Source organism: Aythya fuligula, chromosome 2, assembly GCF_009819795.1.
Source record: "Aythya fuligula isolate bAytFul2 chromosome 2, bAytFul2.pri, whole genome shotgun sequence".
In the NCBI taxonomy this organism is placed as follows: Eukaryota; Metazoa; Chordata; class Aves; order Anseriformes; family Anatidae; genus Aythya; species Aythya fuligula.
Window position 1 is genome coordinate 15,768,148 of NC_045560.1, and position 18,822 is coordinate 15,786,969.

Below are 18,822 nucleotides of genomic sequence, written 5' to 3' on the forward strand. Positions count from 1 at the left end.
AAAGTAAATTTGAGCTTTTCCAAGTTTTCTCTCTTCATATAACACCTTATGTATCCTATTTGTTATTCTCTCAACTTTTTTTTTAAGGTACAAATTAACAAAAGTGAATTACAATAATCCTGTAATTGTTTTAATAGAACAAGGTACAGAGATTGTCTGGTTCATCAGTACCAGAATTATATTATAACCCCAAATTTGCCTACTGTTTGAACCATTAGTGTGTTGACTAATAAACAGCATGATATAAAATATCTGTTAAAAACTGACCATTTCTAATTCTTTCTAACACAGCTAATTTAGGATGTTTGTAAGGTGCCTACGGTGCCTTTGATACAGTGATGCACATGGTATTGCTTAATTCTAGCTATAATTGAAATACACAGAAACATAAATTTTATACATAAAAACCAAAAGGAAAAACTTGAGAATGTTCTGGCTATATACCACATACAGAAAGCTGATATAAATTTGTAGGACTTCCTAAGTATAACGTAAGTATTTGTAGTTAGTCATATTATGAAGTGTAGGTGCCAAGCATAGAAGTGGTGCTTATCAGAAACTGGTAAATGCTGGTAGCTAATACAGTAGTTTGTCTAAGGTGGATGAGGAGAAATTAATACTCTTTGTAGAAGAAATAAACATGCTTGATTGGCTGTAGTAGTTTTTAACATCTTAGTTCTGATTATTAATGTAATCAGAATCAAACTAAAGGTTTTATTATAAATTATATCCTGAAAACATTAAAAGTGGTTTCATTTATTTGTCTTCTTGAGGACTAAGGTATTGGGGGTCACTAAAGCTGTTTTGGTTCTTGGCTGTGTTCCCTGAAGAGTGGAAAGGGCTAAACATTTTGAGTGTAGTTACAGTTCCTGAGACTTTCTTTCAATAGCTGAAAAGCTCTGTCTCTTGGTGGGAATGAGTTGTAGTAGCTACTGACAGATTTTAGTGGTGGGGCTTCAGAAAACATGGGAAATAGCAATTACTGAAAGGTTTCACCCATCAAACTTCTGCAGCAGCTGCATGTCACCAGTGTCAGGTATGGTGGTGGTAAACTTCCCATGTAAAGGTAAAGAAGTAAGCAATCTTCAAGGTTGATTTGGGCAAACTGTTTATTATGATATACCACTGCTTATAGACAAGTGTGTGATATGGACGTTACTACAGTTCATCAGTGTTGCACAGCTGAGTATATAGGAGCTTAGATTATTACCATAAAAGCTATTGGTAATGTAAATACTACTATTGGAGACAGATTTCCAAAAACTTCCAACATCTCACTATGACAGTAAAGAATATCTTAGTATTTCTCATTTTCTTGTCAAAGCTGTAAGTTCTCAATATTTGTTACCAGCTCTAAAGGAGCCCCTAAAGAGCCCCACAGTGCTATTTCTGCAGATGATTGCAGGTGAAGAAGATTGTGGATTTAAAAATTCTACTAAACACTGATGAGGAACAGAATATTGAGAACGGTAGGGGTCATTTGTACATCTTAAAGCCTTCCTACAAGTAATATCTGACTCTGTTTCCAACGAATGCTGGTCTGTATCACCATACAGACTGTATGGTTCCTCCTCTGGAGGCTTCCGTGGCTTGGAGACAACCTCTAAAAACACCGAAAAGGCTTTCTAGCTATTGATGCCAGCACACATCTTCGAGGCAGTCCTTAAGCTACTCAGCATCTACTGTGTCTGAAGCAACAAAAAAATCCCCTGTGCTTTCCAGAAAGTGAAAGTTATCTCTGCCATGGAAATAGCATAAGCACATCCCATGACTATACTTTTTTTGTTCCTCGAAAAAAACTGTCAGAAGTGAATGTAGGACAACTTCTTTATATAGGATATCTCACAGCACCGTGTTAGAGACCTCTCCCCTCTTTCAGTCTCATTTCTGCTGTCCTTTCCAAACTTCCCAGACAGCCGAAAAGAGAAATCTGGTAAGAAGCATGGAGCTGCCCAGCAAGAACTAAATGTGACCTGACCAGTGCTGGCTTGACAGCTCGCTCTGAGAAAGCAGGCTTTGTCTAGGTGGCAACAGATGCTAAAGGGACAGATTTTCTTTTTACTTCTCCCAACAAAACCTGTTCGCTGCAGGAGGATTTGATCCCCTTTAGCTAACCTTTGGATGCTGAGCATCTAAGCAGCCCTGCATTTGCTTCTGGAATCCTTTCAGGAGGGAAATGACTGCTGGCTTCTCATTTTCATGCACCCAGGAGCAGAAAAGAAGCATGGCAGAGAAACACATAGGAGACATTGACTGCTAAACTTATTTTTTTGTTATTTAAGGAAATTCTAAGTTTGACTTATCAGAGGTGTTTTGCAGAGAGGCTGGAGTGTGTGCTTTGTTGTTTTCACCAGCTTGCATCCTGAAACTGCAGATCTGGCACTGCTCATGTGAAGGAGCTGAGGAAGAATTCTGTTTTTCTACCCCGGCAAATGTGGCTTCTGTTTTTTGTGTTCTGTGCTCCTCTGATATGCTGAAGGGAGTCAGCCTGAAAACAAGGGTAGAGTGCAACAGTGCTTGAGGTAGCACTGGGGTCTGTTACCTGGAGTTCAGCAAACGGGACCGTATTGCAGGGCAGGAGGGAAGCTCGCTCTGGTCAAAACAGTAAGGACTGTTGTTTGTTGACTTCCCCTGTAGCAGGTCATCTCCTGTGCTGCTCAGCATCATGTGGGAGGTGTTTTTAATAAATCCCTTGATCTTGCACAGGACTTTGGCACTAATCTCCTGCTCTCTCCAGTGGCAAGCTCTATAAATCTTTTTTTTTTTTTCTTTTTTTTCTTTTCCAGCATGCAGGAAAGTTGCTGTAGGCTGTCAGGTGATGGTGTGTGCCTGGTGCACTTCAGCTGCATATGCAGCAGTTGTGTGGGTCTCCTAAATAGACAGCTGTTGTACAGCTGCCCATGATTGCCAGAGGTGCATCTGTCCGACATTTGCTTCTAGCTTCTGCGAACTCCATTTCTGAACTGGACTACCAAAAGCTATTATTAGGCAATAGTCTTAGATGAGATATCTGAGAATCAGGTTAGAAGGTTTTTTCAGACATAAGTTGACATTGGGTAAACTAGAAATATTCCCCACTTCTGATATTTCACATGTTGTTTCTTTCCATTTAATGCTTAATTGCCCTTAGGAATCAAACAGGGAGATTTTCTAGTGGTAAACAGCCTTTCTAAAACACAATTAGCATTAATTAACATCCTTGCTGGGAATTTAATCAGAAGCAGCAGATTAATTCTGTTTTCTGTTTTTTCTCACTTTGGATATGGTTGTTGTGGTACAGGCTGCAAGCCTTGTGTTCACAGCAAGGAGGTTGTCCTGAGGCTCAGGTCATCCTGAGCTCTTGCAGAAACAAAATTTCTTTTTCTTTTTTTTTTTTTCTTTTCTTTCTGTTTTCTTTCCAGAAGTAGAAAAGAATCTTTATGTTGGATCAGATACTACAGGCTGTCCTCAGATGTACAACATTAAATTTCTGTACTGCAGCCAATTGACAGCTTTTCCTGTTCTTTTTTTTTTTTTTTTTTTTTTTTGCTTATTTTATTCACAGTTGGAGCTTCTTGTTTGTGTGGTTCCCTAAATTGGTTTCCCTGAGGAATGATACTTCAAAGCTATGTGGTGTATGCTGAAACCCTAATAAAAGTACTTGGCTTAAAAAATTTGCCATACCCAGCATAAATGTACAAGTAGGAAGTAAAAATAGCTCCCTCATGCGTTCCTCAATTATTAACCCACCAGCAACCCTTCAGAATGCTTTTTAAAATCACTTTGGTTATTTTTTTTTTTTTTTTTTAAGTAGCTAGGCAGTGAAATTGATTTGTGTTTACTTAGTGGAGTATGCTCTAGTATTACATTAGAAGCATTAAAGGAAAACATTAAATAAATCTAATATAAAAAAGCATCATTGGAAACATTTAAAAAGAGTATTTGTTCTGAAAATGTAAGAGCTGAAAGTGCTCTTTCAGTGCAAGAGGGATGTATTGTGTGTAGTGATTCCTATCTGGCAAAGCTACTGTTCCTGGTGGGATATGTGTTTTTATATATTGATGTTGTTAACTGACTGAATGATTTGCGTTCAGTTATGTGTTAGCCTTATGTCTTGAAAGCTTGGGACTATTTTAAGATCAAGCTGTAATCAAAATATCTATGGACATCTACTACTTGCGACAGAAAAAAGCCTCTGCTAGAATCTGGCACTTAAAACTATGGAATTTTAAAGTCCTTAGGCTGGGCAGTTTCTAATAGGTGTGTTTAAAGATTTTTGGGGGTATGTTTTTTGTTTTTCCTGATATCATGTCAGTTGATATGTAGCAAAGTACTGTATTTGGGTTAAATCATCTAGGCTGCAAATAAAATGTTGGTGTGTTGCATTTAGAGAATTGCAAGGCTATTTGTTAGAAGCTTTTTTCTCTTTTCATCATCATTGTTCCTTTTTCCAGAAGTTTGGTGTCAATCAGTCTAAGCCAGAATTTACAGTGGATCTCAAAGGGGCATTGATTGACTGGGCTTCAAAGGACAAATCCAGCAAAAAGAATGTTATTGAGGTAAATTATTTTATTTAAATGCAAAATTATAGGCACTTCAAGTGACTTCAGAAAGTGTCTCTAAGCATAAGCTTCAATTAGTTCAGTTTTTTCTATTTCTTCCCTCTCAAATGTACGTGTATGTTTATTCTAGTACCTGCAAGAAATGTCCTTTCTTTCATGTCTGCACAGCCTATATGCATGCATTTAAATTTTAAGCAGATGTATGTACTGCTTTCACTGATTGTTGAGTAGCTATATATTATTTAGAAGTTGTGCCAAAGAGATGTTTGACTTGGTTTAGGTAATTTCAACTGGGAATTCTAGTAAGTTTCTCAATTCTGATGACATCTGTTTTTTTTTTTTTTTTTTTTAAAGCTAAGAACCCGCCAAGGAACTGAGCTCTTAATTCAGTCTGATAATGACAGCTTCATTAATGAATGGTATAAAGTTCTTAACTACACCATCAACAATCAGGTATGTATTGGAATCATGAAGGTTCTGTTTTCAAGGTAATACTGTTTAGTAAAATGATTTATGTAATGACTCCAAGTGCTTCATATAGATCTTAGTTTCTTCATTTTCTTGAGCATGGGCTGGCGGTTGAAGATGTGGCAGTTTCTGGTGATGACAAGTGAAATATAACTAATAGTGACAAGGGAAGAAGAATGGTCCACTGGACTAAGGACTGGGAGGTGTGGACTGATCTCCAGCTCAGCAATGAGCTTCCTGCTGTGCCCAGACAATTTTTCTATCTCAGCAAGCTGAAAGGTTCTGACGGGAAGCAAAAGGGGGAAGGACTGCCAAGGGAATGCTTAGCATAGTGACTTAACTTAGTCAGCATCTGTTACTGCTATTCAATTAATAAGACTACATTAAAGTGTAAATCAAAAGCCCTGGCAAAATACTGTGTTATAACGCCAACTCCTTATCAACAGAAAGGTGATCAAGCATTTGCTCTTGATGCTGCTGAACAAGATTTTACCATCTTTGAATTCAGAAGTTGGAGGAGACATTGGAGAAAATACTACCCTCAAATTGAGTTAATGCACATTCTTAATTTGTGTAGCTACAGGTCTGGCTCCTTCCCAGAAAAGCTGCATTTATGTCCTAGTCTCCAGGCAGCAGATAATTAAAGTTGATGCTTTGCTGTCAGTCAGTGGCCTTCATTTCTCTTAACCCTTGATAGTTTTTTCCACCCGAACACAGCAGGGTAATACAAATGGTTTAGTTTCTTTGTGCTCACAGTTTGGGCCCCTTAACTTCTGGTACAAAAATGTCAAGACTGTTAATAACAGGCAGTCACTCAGCAACACCTTTCTCCTGTCTGTCACACGTAACACTGCTGACACTTCTCCCTTGCTGAAATGGAAATGGAAAGGCTGGGATATAACTGAGGCAAGAGTGAGGTACTACATATCGTGTTGAGGAAGTAGAACAGAACATAGCTTTGAAATTTAACAGCCCTGAGGAACTTAGAGGCCTCTTGAAGAGAATATTGTTCAAATGTTCTCAATAATGGAGACATCGTTTGGAGGTCCAAATGATGTCAGTGACAGAGATCCTTAGCAGGGACATTAACTGAATTGCTGAATGTAGTGAACTTTGACATACGAGAAAGGCTATCCAAAGCTTTCGAAAAGCAACAAGGAATGAGGCTTGTTTAAAGTCTTCTCAACCCAGCAGGTTAAAGTGCAACTTGTTTTATGTCATGAATAGTCATGTTTTTTTGCTCATTCGGTGTTCTATAGTACACAACCTTGCATTATTTTTAAGATGAGAGACACTTCTAAGAAAATAGATTACTGATCTTTTTGTAATTGCATAGAAATGAAGTCTTTCTGCTTTAGTAGAAGAGCAGTTAGTAGAGGTCAATGACGGAATGGATATTTTGCACTGAGACCAAAGGAAACTTCTTTTTCTATTCTTTTTCTATTTATTAATGTCTGATGTCATGACCAGCTTAAGTATGAGGCTGCAGATAGACAGTTGTGTAGACTTCGGTTTCTGCCTACACACTACAACATGATTTACATTTTCACTTAAACGTGTGTTGTGTTTTTTTTTTATTTTTTTCCCCAAGAATATCAAAGGGTGTTGAGGCAGTGGAGCAGGTTGCCCAGAGAAGCTGTGGATGCCCCATCCCTGGAGTTGTTCAAGGCCAGGTTGGATGGGGCCCTGGGCAATCTGATCTAGTGGGTGATAACCCAGCCTATGGCAGAGGGATGGAACTAGATGATCTTTACTGTCCCTTCCAACCCAAACCATTCTACGGTTCTATGAATGTGCTGAGAGAACAATAACACACAGAGCAAGGCTTTTTGGACCCTGGAATAAACTGCTGGAGTGAATTCTGTGTATGTTCTGACAGCGATGAAGTTTTCCAACTGGCTGTTGTTTTCTGTGACAGAAAATTTTAGTTAGAAATTACAGATAGGGTAAATGTTCTAGAAATGGGTTTTAGACCATATAAATCAGGTGCTTCTGTAGTAGACCACGTGAATAAAATAGCTGATGTTTGTCTACTGATTTGAGGAAAAAAATTATTAGTTTATGTAATCGAGTTTTTGTCCTTATTGGGTCTTGTGATCAAATAGTTTTGGCAGAGTTACTCAGTTACAGTGAGAATGGTATAATACCAGATACCAGCTGAAAGATAATTTTATCATCTAGAGTTCAGGAAGAACCAACTGAATACCATTAAAGGGGAAACAAAAAGTGTATTTTAGAACTGTCTCCGTGATATGTCCTTTAATGCTATGTTCTGTAAACTGGTAAACTGACCTCTATGTTGTCTTAAATCTAATAGGTAGAGTCTGATGAAGCTTTAGAAGATGAGGTACCAGATTCGCCAGGGGTGGAAAAACAAGACAAAGAGAAAGAGAATAAAGACTCTAAGAAACTTCGTTGTGAGTAGAAAATTCTCCAAGAATTCATTTTTAGCAATGAAAAAAAAGTCTTTACTATTAAGTGTAAATAGAAAAGAAATCAAAAAGACATTTAAGAATGAAACTACTCCAATTTGTAAACATGCTTTGGTATAATTCCTTCTCCACCTTGGTGACAATTACTAACTTCTTATTCATGTTTTCCTAATCTGACTTAAAACATGGGAGAGAACAGGAGTAGTGAAATGGATTATTTTCAGGGTGTTGTCAAATGTACAGAGGTAATCGGATGTTTTCTCTGACTCTTATGAATAGTTTGGATTAAGAATCGTTTTGTCCTGTTGCCTGTTCAAAACTGATTTGGGTGTTTTTACGTTTTTTTTGTTTGTGGTACAGCATCTGTAAGTATTTTCACATAAACTTCAATTTCACAAGTTGTTAGTGATGTTATTTTGGCTTGCTTGCAGAAATTAAGCATTTTTAATCACACCTTCAGAGAAATTTGCTTTTGCCACAGAAATTTCTTTCTCTCCAGAGAAATATATTAGGCAGACTTTTTTTTTCTGTATTTTACTTCTGGGCTTTATGTAATTTGCAAGAAAGTATTTATTTCATTTAAAATACTTAATGAGTGGCAGGACTGGTTTTGAAACATAGGTATACAATTTAAATTCCATGTTTAGTTTATGTAAATTACCATTTAATTTCACAGATGGCACTTGGTTTTAGAAGTTTTATGTGAAAGGTTATTGAATTGGCAGCTTGAAAAGTGAATGCTATGTACAAGGAGTTCAAAAAATGAAGGAAAATGCAGATGCAATGCAAATTTGAAGAGTTTTTGTATCTTCATGTGTTTTTGAGATGTTTTTTCATATTGATTCCTTGGCAGAGAAGTTCAGTGTTGGTTTTGTGGATATTAATGTGAAGTGCATTTCTGTTTCCAGCAATGAAAATGCCTAGCAATATAGACTCTACAGATCAGAAAAAGACCAAAACGAAGCTAAAGAAGTTTCTTACACGACGACCTACATTACAAGCTGTCCGCGAAAAAGGCTACATTAAGGGTAAATGAACTTTTTTGACAAAGGAAATAATTTGAAAAAATAAATTTCATAGTTCAGGTGTAAAATGGGGTTTAAATTGTCTAGTTTTAGAGTAAAACACATGTATATAGCTGGCTTAACAAAAGTCTTGTATGTATAGTGGAACTGGTGTGTGTTTGTCATTCTTCTGAGCAATGCTGTTAGCTGCTAAACTTGATGAAGGATGTCCTCTTCTACTCTCATTACTGGCAAAACTGAAGTGCAAAATGAGAGACCAGGGACCTACATGGAGCTTGAGTGTTTCTGAGCTAGAGACTCCATTTGGTCTGCAGTTCTGAGCTGGAAATTTTGGATAGCCAGATAATCATTCCTTTGTACAAGGGAAAGGAAAGTTGAGCACATGTGCATATGCTCGTATGTTTCACAAGGGTGTTCTTAGTCTGAATGGAACCAGACAATCTTGCAGCATCTCATAAGAAAGGAGATATTTAGGCAAAAAAAAAAAAAAGAGGCTAAAGGAATCTTAAAGGAAATCTTTTCCCTAACCTTTTTCTTTGAATGTATACATTTTTTACAAACAAATGTTTGACAACAGATATTCTTAAATGCAATTTATGAAAGAATTGATAATTTAATATATTATACTTTCATCTGTCACACCTGTATAAACTCTGAAAGAGAACAGTATTTGCACAGATCAAAGTTAATGTGTTTGTGTAACTTTTTTCTTGCTAATTTCTGGTACTTTCTGTAAAACCTCCTTTGCTTGTTTGTATGCTTTAGCAGGACTTGTAGGTGGTGCTTTACTAGGGTCAAAATAGCGTATGGGTAGGCAAATAACCCAAATCCGACTATGATTTGCCTAACTGCATACTTTAACAGGTGTGCTTCTGTTGCATGTGGCATTTGATATATTTGTGTATCTGCAAACCTAACTTAACCATAAATTATGAAATTTTTGTTTGGGATAAGAAGGCATTATTCCCAGACTTGGTTCTGCTCTGCTTTACAGCTTAGAATTCATGTGAATTCTCCATGATATAACTTCTGACATTAGCAACGGTGAATGCTAAGTCAAGTTCAATGTGTACGTATGCATGCTGATGATTGGATTTTTAATAAAGATATTAAGGAAAGAAGAGTTTGTTTTTATTTAAAAGCATGATGTAAACTTACGAAGTTGGATCTGCACTGTACAGTTTTATGTTTACTGTATGAGTGAAAAATACAAAGGTCTACTTAAAGGCCTAGTGTACTTTTGTGGCTGCTACAGAATAAATTTAGTAAATGACAACTTGGCAAATGTAGTGCGAGTTGAAAAATGAAAAATCTTGGAAAATGGGCTTGAAACAGCATGCATTAAGCACAAAAGTAACTGTGCTAAAGCTTTGGTACGTGGAAAAACAAAATTACAAAAGCTACTTTTAAGATGAGAGGAATAAATACAATTCTGGTACATGTGGAGATTATTAAAGTCAGAAGCAGTTGTAGCAAATCCTTTTGTTACATACTAGTATTTTCTCCTGCTACCTAATCTGCATTGTTTTACCTGCTACAGCTGCTTGCTATTCTGGCTTTCTACTTCCTGGGCTTTCTCAACCCTTTGCTACTGATTCTGCTTATACAGCTGGCTGCATGAGTAGCAGCAGCAGGAATGAGGTGTTTTGGGTCACTGACCTTATATGCCTACAGCTAATAATATCATTATATGCCAATTTTCATACCGTACGATTGCTTTGGTGAGCTGTTTGGATTTCCCAAAGTGCTCGTCAGATGCAAGTGTTGCTAGTGAACCTGCCTAAATTTCTAAACATAAAAAGTGGGTTAGATGCTATGCATGATGCAAATGCAAGAGCAGTCTCCCTCTTGCATAAGCTCTGAAGCAAGATGTACTAGATATTGCGAGGATGGTCGCTTACATGCCATGTTTAAAGGATAAAATAGAACTTTATTCCCTTTAAGAGCGTGAGCTTTGCCTCTCTATTTCAAGACCTTGTTTCAGTCTCATGCATCTGAACCTGGGAGGTCATCAGTTATTTGGCCGTTGTTAATAAAACCATAGAAGCTGGCCTGGGAAAGATTTCAGTGCTACCATACAATCTGAACAAGAGGAGTTAGCACATTGATGGCATTTACTAAGACATTACAAGAACATGAAAAGTTCAGCTGACTTTCACTGTAACTCCAGTTAGATAGAAAACACTACATCTGGCTTTAGTATAATTTTGAGGACAAGATTCGAAATGATGTCCAAAAGTATGGACTTTGCCAATAAATACCTTTACTGAAATTCCAACCTTGTGGCCAGGTTGCATATACACAGTCACACTTCAGAGCTCTGCAGTATAAAGGTTCATCATTTACAAATCCATGTCAGAACTTAGTCTTTAACTCCTACATTAAAGCCTTTCTCTGTCACTGAATGTGTAATGTAGGGTTAAACAGTAAGTTCAATGGCGGATGACTTTACTTTTTCCCCCCCAAAAAAATCCACAAAAGCATTTATTTTGGTTGAAGTTCCATATCTCTGTTCAGATTGTTTAGCAAAGATTACAGTAAATGTATTTTGAACTTGGAACAGGAATGAAGTACAACAGGACATTTGAATGTTACGTTTCCCATTACAGCAATGACTATGACTCTTACAAGTGTTCTTCTGATGGCTTAAAATTATTTCAGTACCAAAGTTTCCCTACTTATGCTTGGGTTGCTGCTGACACTTTTTCTCACCGGGAGCTTTTTCTTACTGGGAGCTGTTGGAAACGCTTTTCAAAACTTTTCTCGTTTTCTCTTTTCCCCTTTTCTCTCTAATACTGCGACAATTGTATCCAGTAGCCTTTGCTCTTTGTAGAGGTTTGTTTTAACCTGAACTAGTTCTGTCACTTGAAGCCTGTTCCACTGTAAATCAGTCTCTTTACTTGGTTCCAGATCAAGTGTTTGGTTCCAATCTCACCAGCTTGTGTCAAAGAGAAAACAGCACGGTGCCAAAGTTCGTGAAGCTGTGTATTGAGCATGTTGAGGAACATGGTATGGTGAATTTTTTTTGTTTGTTTCCAAATCTCTATTGCTCACCACACTGTCTAATTTTGAACATTGTAATTCGTAAAATGCTGTAGATTACTTAAGGAAAATAATCTGAAACCTGTAGCTGCAGTTAGCAGTGAGTTTTCAAGAGTGCGTGGGTGGGTAGGTGGAGTACAGTTTGGGGATGGGAGAGGAGAGGAAGTCTTGCATCTGAGGAATTGATCTACGTAATATCTTTCAAGATAAGGAAAAGGCAGCCTCCTAACAGTAGGGGCCTAAGGGAGGAGGGATTACAAGAAGTAATAGATCTCATCTCATCAAAATTTTCTTCCAGGTGAAGAGAGACTGTCTGAATGCAACCGTTAGTTTCTGAAAGGTTGAAACATGTTTACAAAGTCACTTATATTAACACTTCCTTGAAACAAACTTATAGGAAAAAAAAGTGGTGTTCTTGCTCTGTATAAGCTTTGACTGCCAGAAGAGGAACCTATTATTTTGATCTCCTCCAGCCTCTTACACAGATTGCTATGTGAAGTTTCATGCTTTTCTGGAGACTATCAGTGTCCACACATAGTTTTTGTTTGCTTTCACTGAAAATAAGTCTCTCCTACCTAATAGCTGGGAAAAAATGGTATGTTTGAAAGCTATATGTGGCATTAAAGGACATCTTCACCCTTTTTTGTTTGAAATATGTTGGTTTTGACTTCTGACTTGGCTCTAGTCTGGATTAATTTCCTTGCTTGTTTCTTGCTATTGCCATTGCCATATCACCTGAGAGTGGATTTGCCATAACTATCACTCAGATATACCAGTCTGTTAATTTGAGAACATTCTCTTGAGAATCAGGGTAAGTGTTTACAAGGGAATACTATAAGTGAATTTTAAGGTATCTTCCATGGGAACTTCATGTAGGGTTTTGTTGCAACCTGTAGTCCTTTCTCATTTTATGGTTTGGGAGGGAAAAGATAACTGCTTGCTGCCATTTGTGGTCTGCAGTTTGAGAGAAAGGGGTTATTTTGCATTGTTCTTTTTTTAATTTTTTTGTATTTTAAAGACAGGACTGCAGTGAAGATAGTGGTGAAGTTTTCCCTTTTTAAATACCCGAGGGGAAGCTGGCAGAAATGAACAGGTTTTTTCCCCACTTCCTCAACTCTTCTTGCTACTGCCAACACACTTCAAATCATTTCTTTCTGTAAAGAAATGACTAGTGGATTATGGGGAAAAGGGATATGTCAGATGGTGCTGGTAACTGTGCTGTATTGCATCAGACTACTCCTTGAGGAGCTACAGGGACTGAAGGTATTCTGGCAACACTCACCCTCTCAGTGGCACTGACTTACATGCTGCATTCAAGTGGCATTTCAATTAAATTCTTTACCTGCTAATCAATCACTTCTGAATAATTGCAGTAGCAACCACAGAGACACGGTTTTCTTCTTTGCCTGGTTGAATGCTCAATGCTGTAAAGGCAGGGGCTACCTGTTTACTTTGAAGGCTGTTGAAGAGTGAGTGTGCATGCATGTCATCTTTCTTGCAAACCTGGTCACTTGACAAGTTTGAGATGCTCTGTGCATGACTTGATTTGATTTTTCTTAACTACCACGCATTAAAAAAATGAACGTCCACAAAATAATTGGTTCTTGCATGTTGGACTCTGCATATACCCTGCCCACCCATGAAAACCATTCGAGATCCCTAGTCTCATTGGGAAAACTTGGAGCTGTTGCCTCATTTACTACTGTTCTACAGGGTAGGAAACTTAGAGATTACTTTTGAGCTTGATGTTACCAAACGTGTGTCTGAAAACTAAATCTTCTCTGATGTACCCTGCCCATCAAAAAAGCTAGTTTTATTTTTTGCATTGTTGAACAGGTGGTCGTTGTTACAAGATTAGGTGGGTTGCTTTTGTTTTTAATTTTTCAGGCTAGACCTATAGGCAAGGAGTCTAATAATTCCAGAATCTGTATGTATGTAAGGTATCAAAATGGATCTATCCCTTTGTTTTAGGACTAGACGTTGATGGCTTATACCGAGTTAGTGGTAATCTTGCAGTGATACAGAAACTAAGATTTGCAGTCAATCACGGTAAGTTTCCTTGAACTATATTATGATTACATAGATTTTTAGATTATTTGAAGTTCATAGAAAGGGGGAAAAAAACTCAATGTATAACTACCATGTTTAATAATTGTCATCCTCAAAGTAAAATGACTTCAAAACAGATGAAGTTAGTGTGTAGTAGACATATAGATCATTAAGAAAGACAGAACAAAACTAACATTTTGGAGGTTTGTTCTTGCATGGAGCACAGAGGTTTTGCTAGAACATAATTATAAAGAAAAGTGGTATTAGAATTCAAAGGGGCAAAAAGAGTTTAAAAAAAATAATAATAATAACTGCATACCTTATGGGAAAACAGTAAGCATATTAAGTTTCCACTAGCATTAAGTTTACTTTTTAGCAAGATCTGCTATGCTCTTATAGTAAGGGGATTGCAAGCTGTTGTAGACTGTACTCTCGTGTAAAATTCCATGTGCCTATACCTTAGTGTTTGTTCAGTGGGAATCAAGGTGGCTTGCAGCTGGGAAAAGAACAGTAGCCCCTCTATATCTGGCCAATCGTTTCCTGATTAACAGGTTCTTGAAGTAAATTTTGTATTATATTGGAGTTCATATTCTCCTCTGGTGTCCTTGGTAAGGGAGTGAGTGACATGTATCTCCCTACACAGTTTGGCTGCAGAAAAGACCCTGCTTCCAGGCTGAGGTGGAATTCCTGTTGAGATTTTTCTTGTTGGTTCCTTTCCGAGCAGTTTGGGGCCTCTAAATTGCTGCAGGTCTCTCAAGGACTGGATTGACAGTGTTCTAGCCCTTCTAAGAGAGCATGCAGTGTTGTCATTAGAATGCAGCCATATGAATATCTCACACAGTGCTTTTTCTGAGAAGTATTCTCCTAGCCACCTATAAATACAAAAGGTTTTACACTGCTGCTGCTGTACAAAGCAGAGAAAAGGCTGAAGGACAATACAATCTTCACTGCTTTAACAACAATACTATGGGAAAGACTAGGTTATATATTAAAAAATTAGACATTCGTAGTTAAATTATTAACATCAGTTGTTTATTTTTGTCTCTCAGATGAGAAACTTGACTTGAATGACAGTAAATGGGAAGATATACATGTCATCACAGGAGCTCTAAAGATGTTTTTCAGAGAATTGCCGGAGCCACTCTTCACTTATAATCACTTCAATGACTTTGTCAATGCTATTAGTAAGTCTGGAAAACGTGTATGTGCTTTTTATGTAACTTCTGCTCAATATGTGCAATTCAGTTATCTTAGTAAAAAGAACATTTTGATTCTGAATGTCTGTGAGGGCTACCTGCAGTTGCCGGTCAGTAATATAGAGGCTGGCCAGGAGGTGGCAGTATGTTCTCTAATATTAGCCCTGCAAAACAAGCTTTTACTCCCTGTCTCTTAAATTTTATGGCAAAGTTTTAAACAGAAATATTGAGGTTTTGTTTCTTCCTTCTGTAGAGCAAGAACCAAGACAGCGTGTCCATGCTGTTAAAGATTTAATTAAACAGTTGCCAAAACCAAATCAGGACACTATGCAAGTACTGTTTAGACACCTGAAAAGGTAAGTATTAGAAAGAATACTGACCCTCCCTTAAAGCTAAATAATCAAATCTAAAATAGTGGGTGACTCTTTCCACTGTATTTTTCTTGCAAATATTGGACTTGATAAATGCAATATATCTCTCTGTTTTATACAAGCTTGCAGAGCACCAGTGGACTTTAGACAGTATGTGTCAGAATTGTGATATTTACTGCAAAGTCCATAAGGACTAACAGCTGATTTCTCTAACATAAGTTAGAAAAAACATGAAGATTTCAAGAATAATATTTCCAAGTAAAACTTTTCTGTGGAGAAGGAAATCACAGCAGGTGTATGTCTTAATAACAAGACTAGTAATTAAATATTATGAATAGTCATTTGCTTTGGACTGTTTCTTTTTTCCTGTCATCACTCTAACACTGATGTCTTTTTTTGTGTGTGTATTTTTCCCTTCCAGAGTTGTAGAGAATGGAGAGAAGAACCGAATGACCTATCAAAGTGTAGCAATAGTTTTTGGTCCAACCTTATTAAAACCAGAGAAAGAGACTGGTAACATAGCAGTCCACACAGTATACCAGAATCAGATTGTAGAATTAATTCTGCTGGAATTGAATGCCATCTTTGGACGCTGACATTTTTCTCGGAGTAGAAACTGGAAGTGATGGGTTGGCAGCAGTATTCCATCAGAAGGAAAATCTCTCTGCATATGATGTATTATGTTTGTGGACCAAGCAGCAACTTGATTTTTGCACTTTTGGGAGAGGGGAGAAATAGGAGAAATGTTTTACCACTTTAACGCAAATTAAAGTCAACACTTTGTTTGGATTTCTTTGAAAAAAATCAGCATAAAAAGTGAATTGAAAAAATTAGTTTGCCTTTTTTTTTTTTTAAATAGCAGTTGAGAATTGCAATATAGGTTCATACACTGGATTTCTTGAAGAGTAAAGCTAGTAATCTCAAACTGGATAATCTGGAATTTAATCTTAAAATATTCCCACTTGGTATGGAAAAGTTCTACCAACTGATATGAAAAAAAATCAGTGAAGTTACACTTCAGGCTTGTGTATTACAAGCGATACAGATCTGTCTGACACTTTTCCATGAATTTTCTGCATGCAGTGACTGTCTTAAACTTGTGCTAACAGTTTGGTTTAGTTATTCTAGTCTAATTTCTTACATGACATCTGCTGTCCTTTTTCCTTTTTTCTCCCCCCCCCTCCCCAGCAACCGTTCTGGAACTTCTTAGTTGCTTTATAGAACAGCACACTGTTTCAAACACTGAACTTGTACCAGTATCCAGCTATGGATATTTGTCCTGTGGCATAACAGAAGTCATATTTAATACACATGTTCATTTTCTTCAGGGCGTTCTCTGAGCTAGGTTTTGTGTTATACTGATTTACAGCTAAATCCTAAGTAAATACCGACTGTAACACTGTACTGAGTACTTGGTATAATGCTGTGGTAGTGGAAGTTTCTTGATGTAAATACAGGCTGTCCTTTTGACTCTTGTATATAATTCAGTTCCTGTATAGTTTAAGAAGAACGTTCTAGTCACACATTTCTAATCATGGGTAGATTTGCTGCAGTAGCATAACGTTTCCAGTTGATGTCTGGGTTTCAGCAGTGAAACAGGTTATGGGGAGGGAGGGGGGACCTAACTGTGTGCACTTTTAGATGTTAATTACATTTGCGGGCAAATACCTGTAATGCAAATGGTACTGGAAAAATACTGAGTGTGCTTGCTAAACTGTTAATGCACTACAAGAAGAGCCTTTTAGGTTATTTAATATGTACAGGATACATTAGAAGAAAATGTATTATGAATTCTAACATCTGCAAATAGTGAAACTCATGTTTTGATAGATGTTTGATGGAATCCATGATGCTAAATTTAAGAATTTCTTTTTACATTAATGTAGAATAATTTGTAAAATTGGTTTTGACAGATTTTGTTACAGGGAGCATGGTCTGCTGAAGATTTTTTTAAATGTATTTTTCTAGACTAACTGCTGTATCTGACATATTTGTTATGTCTAACCTGAATAAAGAAAACCATTAGTTATTTTGGAGTTTGCCATTCCCGCTTAAGACAACATGAACCCCGTTTAAACAGTAAGACTGGTGTATTGTACTGCTTAGCATGGACACTACGTGCAGCAAAGAGTTGTCATGCTGAATTAAAAGATGAAAGGTTTCTGTATAGCCTGACAAGTTTAGGAATCTTCCAGTCCCTCTCTTTGTCAAGTTAAACTCTGACATAAAATTCAGAGAGGGCAGAAGTAATTTATGGATATGAATTTGTGGTCTTTAAAACATCTCAGCTCCAAACCTATTGTTAAAAAGCAGATACATTGGGAAATATTTTTATTTCACTTTTGATCTGTTGTATGCTTTTCACAACAAAGTTCCAGATTGCAGCTAAGGGGATATGTGGTGAAGTAGTGAGGTGTAATCAGATGACTGGTACAAGAATTTCATGAGCATAAGGCTTGGATGAGAAGTCTTCATAGATAAAAGAGAAGACGAGTTACCTTGTGGCTTTCTCACTGTCTTGTTGTGGTAATGGTGAAGTCTTGTGGTTTGTTGCAAAGCAAGGTGGGTGAGAATTGTGATAGCTACATCTGTGTTGTATTTTCAGCCTCCTGTTAGGCTTTCAAACAAGAACGGTGCTCAGTGGCAGATGTGCCCCCATTGACTAGAAAACATAAACAAAGTTGAAATATGTTGTTGTAGATTATTCAAATCCCAATTTCAGCTGTAAAATAAAGAATACCCATTGCTAAAGGGGAGAGCTTATCTACAGGTCGCCTTTTCTGTATGAGTGTTTCTGTATTCAAAGAAAGAATTCCTTTTTAGGACCATTTGGTAATGAGGATGGCCATTTTGCTTTTCCTTGTATTCCCAGAAAATAAAGCATTTTGTTATTACAATATATAGTATGGTTTTGTGCAGTAAATTGTTGTAAGTTTTAATTTTCTCATTTTTAGTTTGGGGAAGTGAATGTACTTCTTAATCTAACGAGGTGCAGCTAAACACTCAAACCCTGCAGAAAGAGGAGGCTGTCCAAGCTGATGGTCTTGACTAACCTGAAATTGTGTATGTCTGCATATATATAGTGTTTGTTCCCTGCTTGAAATACCTTGTTGTCTTGTTCCTACAGTTAGCTTTTCTTTTAAAAATCAAGAACAGATCTTTACACAAACACAGGGAGGGAAAGCTGTTTGCATCAGATGGAGCACATTTAAAGCCTGAGCTGAGGAATAGATGAACCAGATTGGATTTTAGACTAGAATTCAATTTTAATTTGACAAGTTATGACTGCTCAAAGGTACGATGCTAGGCATTGGTGCCACTTCAAGTCTTGTTCCAGTAACAGAGCTGCGTGCTTCTGCAGTTCAGCCACGTAACGTTACCACCAAGCGACTCCCAGACTTGCTTGATTTATACCAGTTACAAGTTTCTCCTCTTTAAAGCTAGAGAGAGAAGTGGACACAGGTCCTTACATGTAGGTAAGCCTCCTCAGTGCAAGCTGCTAGGTTGTGCTTACTGCCTAGAACCAAACTTTCCTCACCATCCTCACTGAAAGCCAGGATGAATTCCCTTTTTATTGAACCCTTTGTATTCCGGCAAGGGAATCCTCGACTCTTGCAGTGTGGGAGAGAAAGGAGGCTGTAGGTACTGTAGTATCAATTTATTCTTACGTGGAGCACTGACGTTTCCCCCTTAGAGGG

The 18,822-nt window shown here is 37.4% G+C and overlaps 1 protein-coding gene across 5 annotated transcripts in view; it reads left to right on the top strand.

Annotated features, from left to right (window-relative positions):
- ARHGAP12 (Rho GTPase activating protein 12) overlaps positions 1-17,622 on the top strand; it is a 77,631-nt gene extending 60,009 nt beyond the window's left edge. For 3 of the 5 annotated variants that reach the window (XM_032183253.1, XM_032183250.1, XM_032183252.1), the window contains 9 exons: positions 4,437-4,538; positions 4,896-4,994; positions 7,327-7,426; positions 8,350-8,469; positions 11,377-11,475; positions 13,480-13,557; positions 14,607-14,741; positions 15,007-15,109; positions 15,546-17,622. In XM_032183253.1, coding sequence (XP_032039144.1) covers positions 4,437-4,538; positions 4,896-4,994; positions 7,327-7,426; positions 8,350-8,469; positions 11,377-11,475; positions 13,480-13,557; positions 14,607-14,741; positions 15,007-15,109; positions 15,546-15,720 — 1,011 coding nt within the window. In that variant the 3' untranslated portion in view covers positions 15,721-17,622. Of the gene's footprint in view, positions 1-4,433; positions 4,539-4,895; positions 4,995-7,326; positions 7,427-8,349; positions 8,470-11,376; positions 11,476-13,479; positions 13,558-14,606; positions 14,742-15,006; positions 15,110-15,545 lie in introns of all 5 variants that reach the window. The other 2 variants (XM_032183249.1, XM_032183251.1) reach the window with 1 other exon arrangement.
- The last annotated feature ends 1,200 nt before the right edge of the window (positions 17,623-18,822 follow it).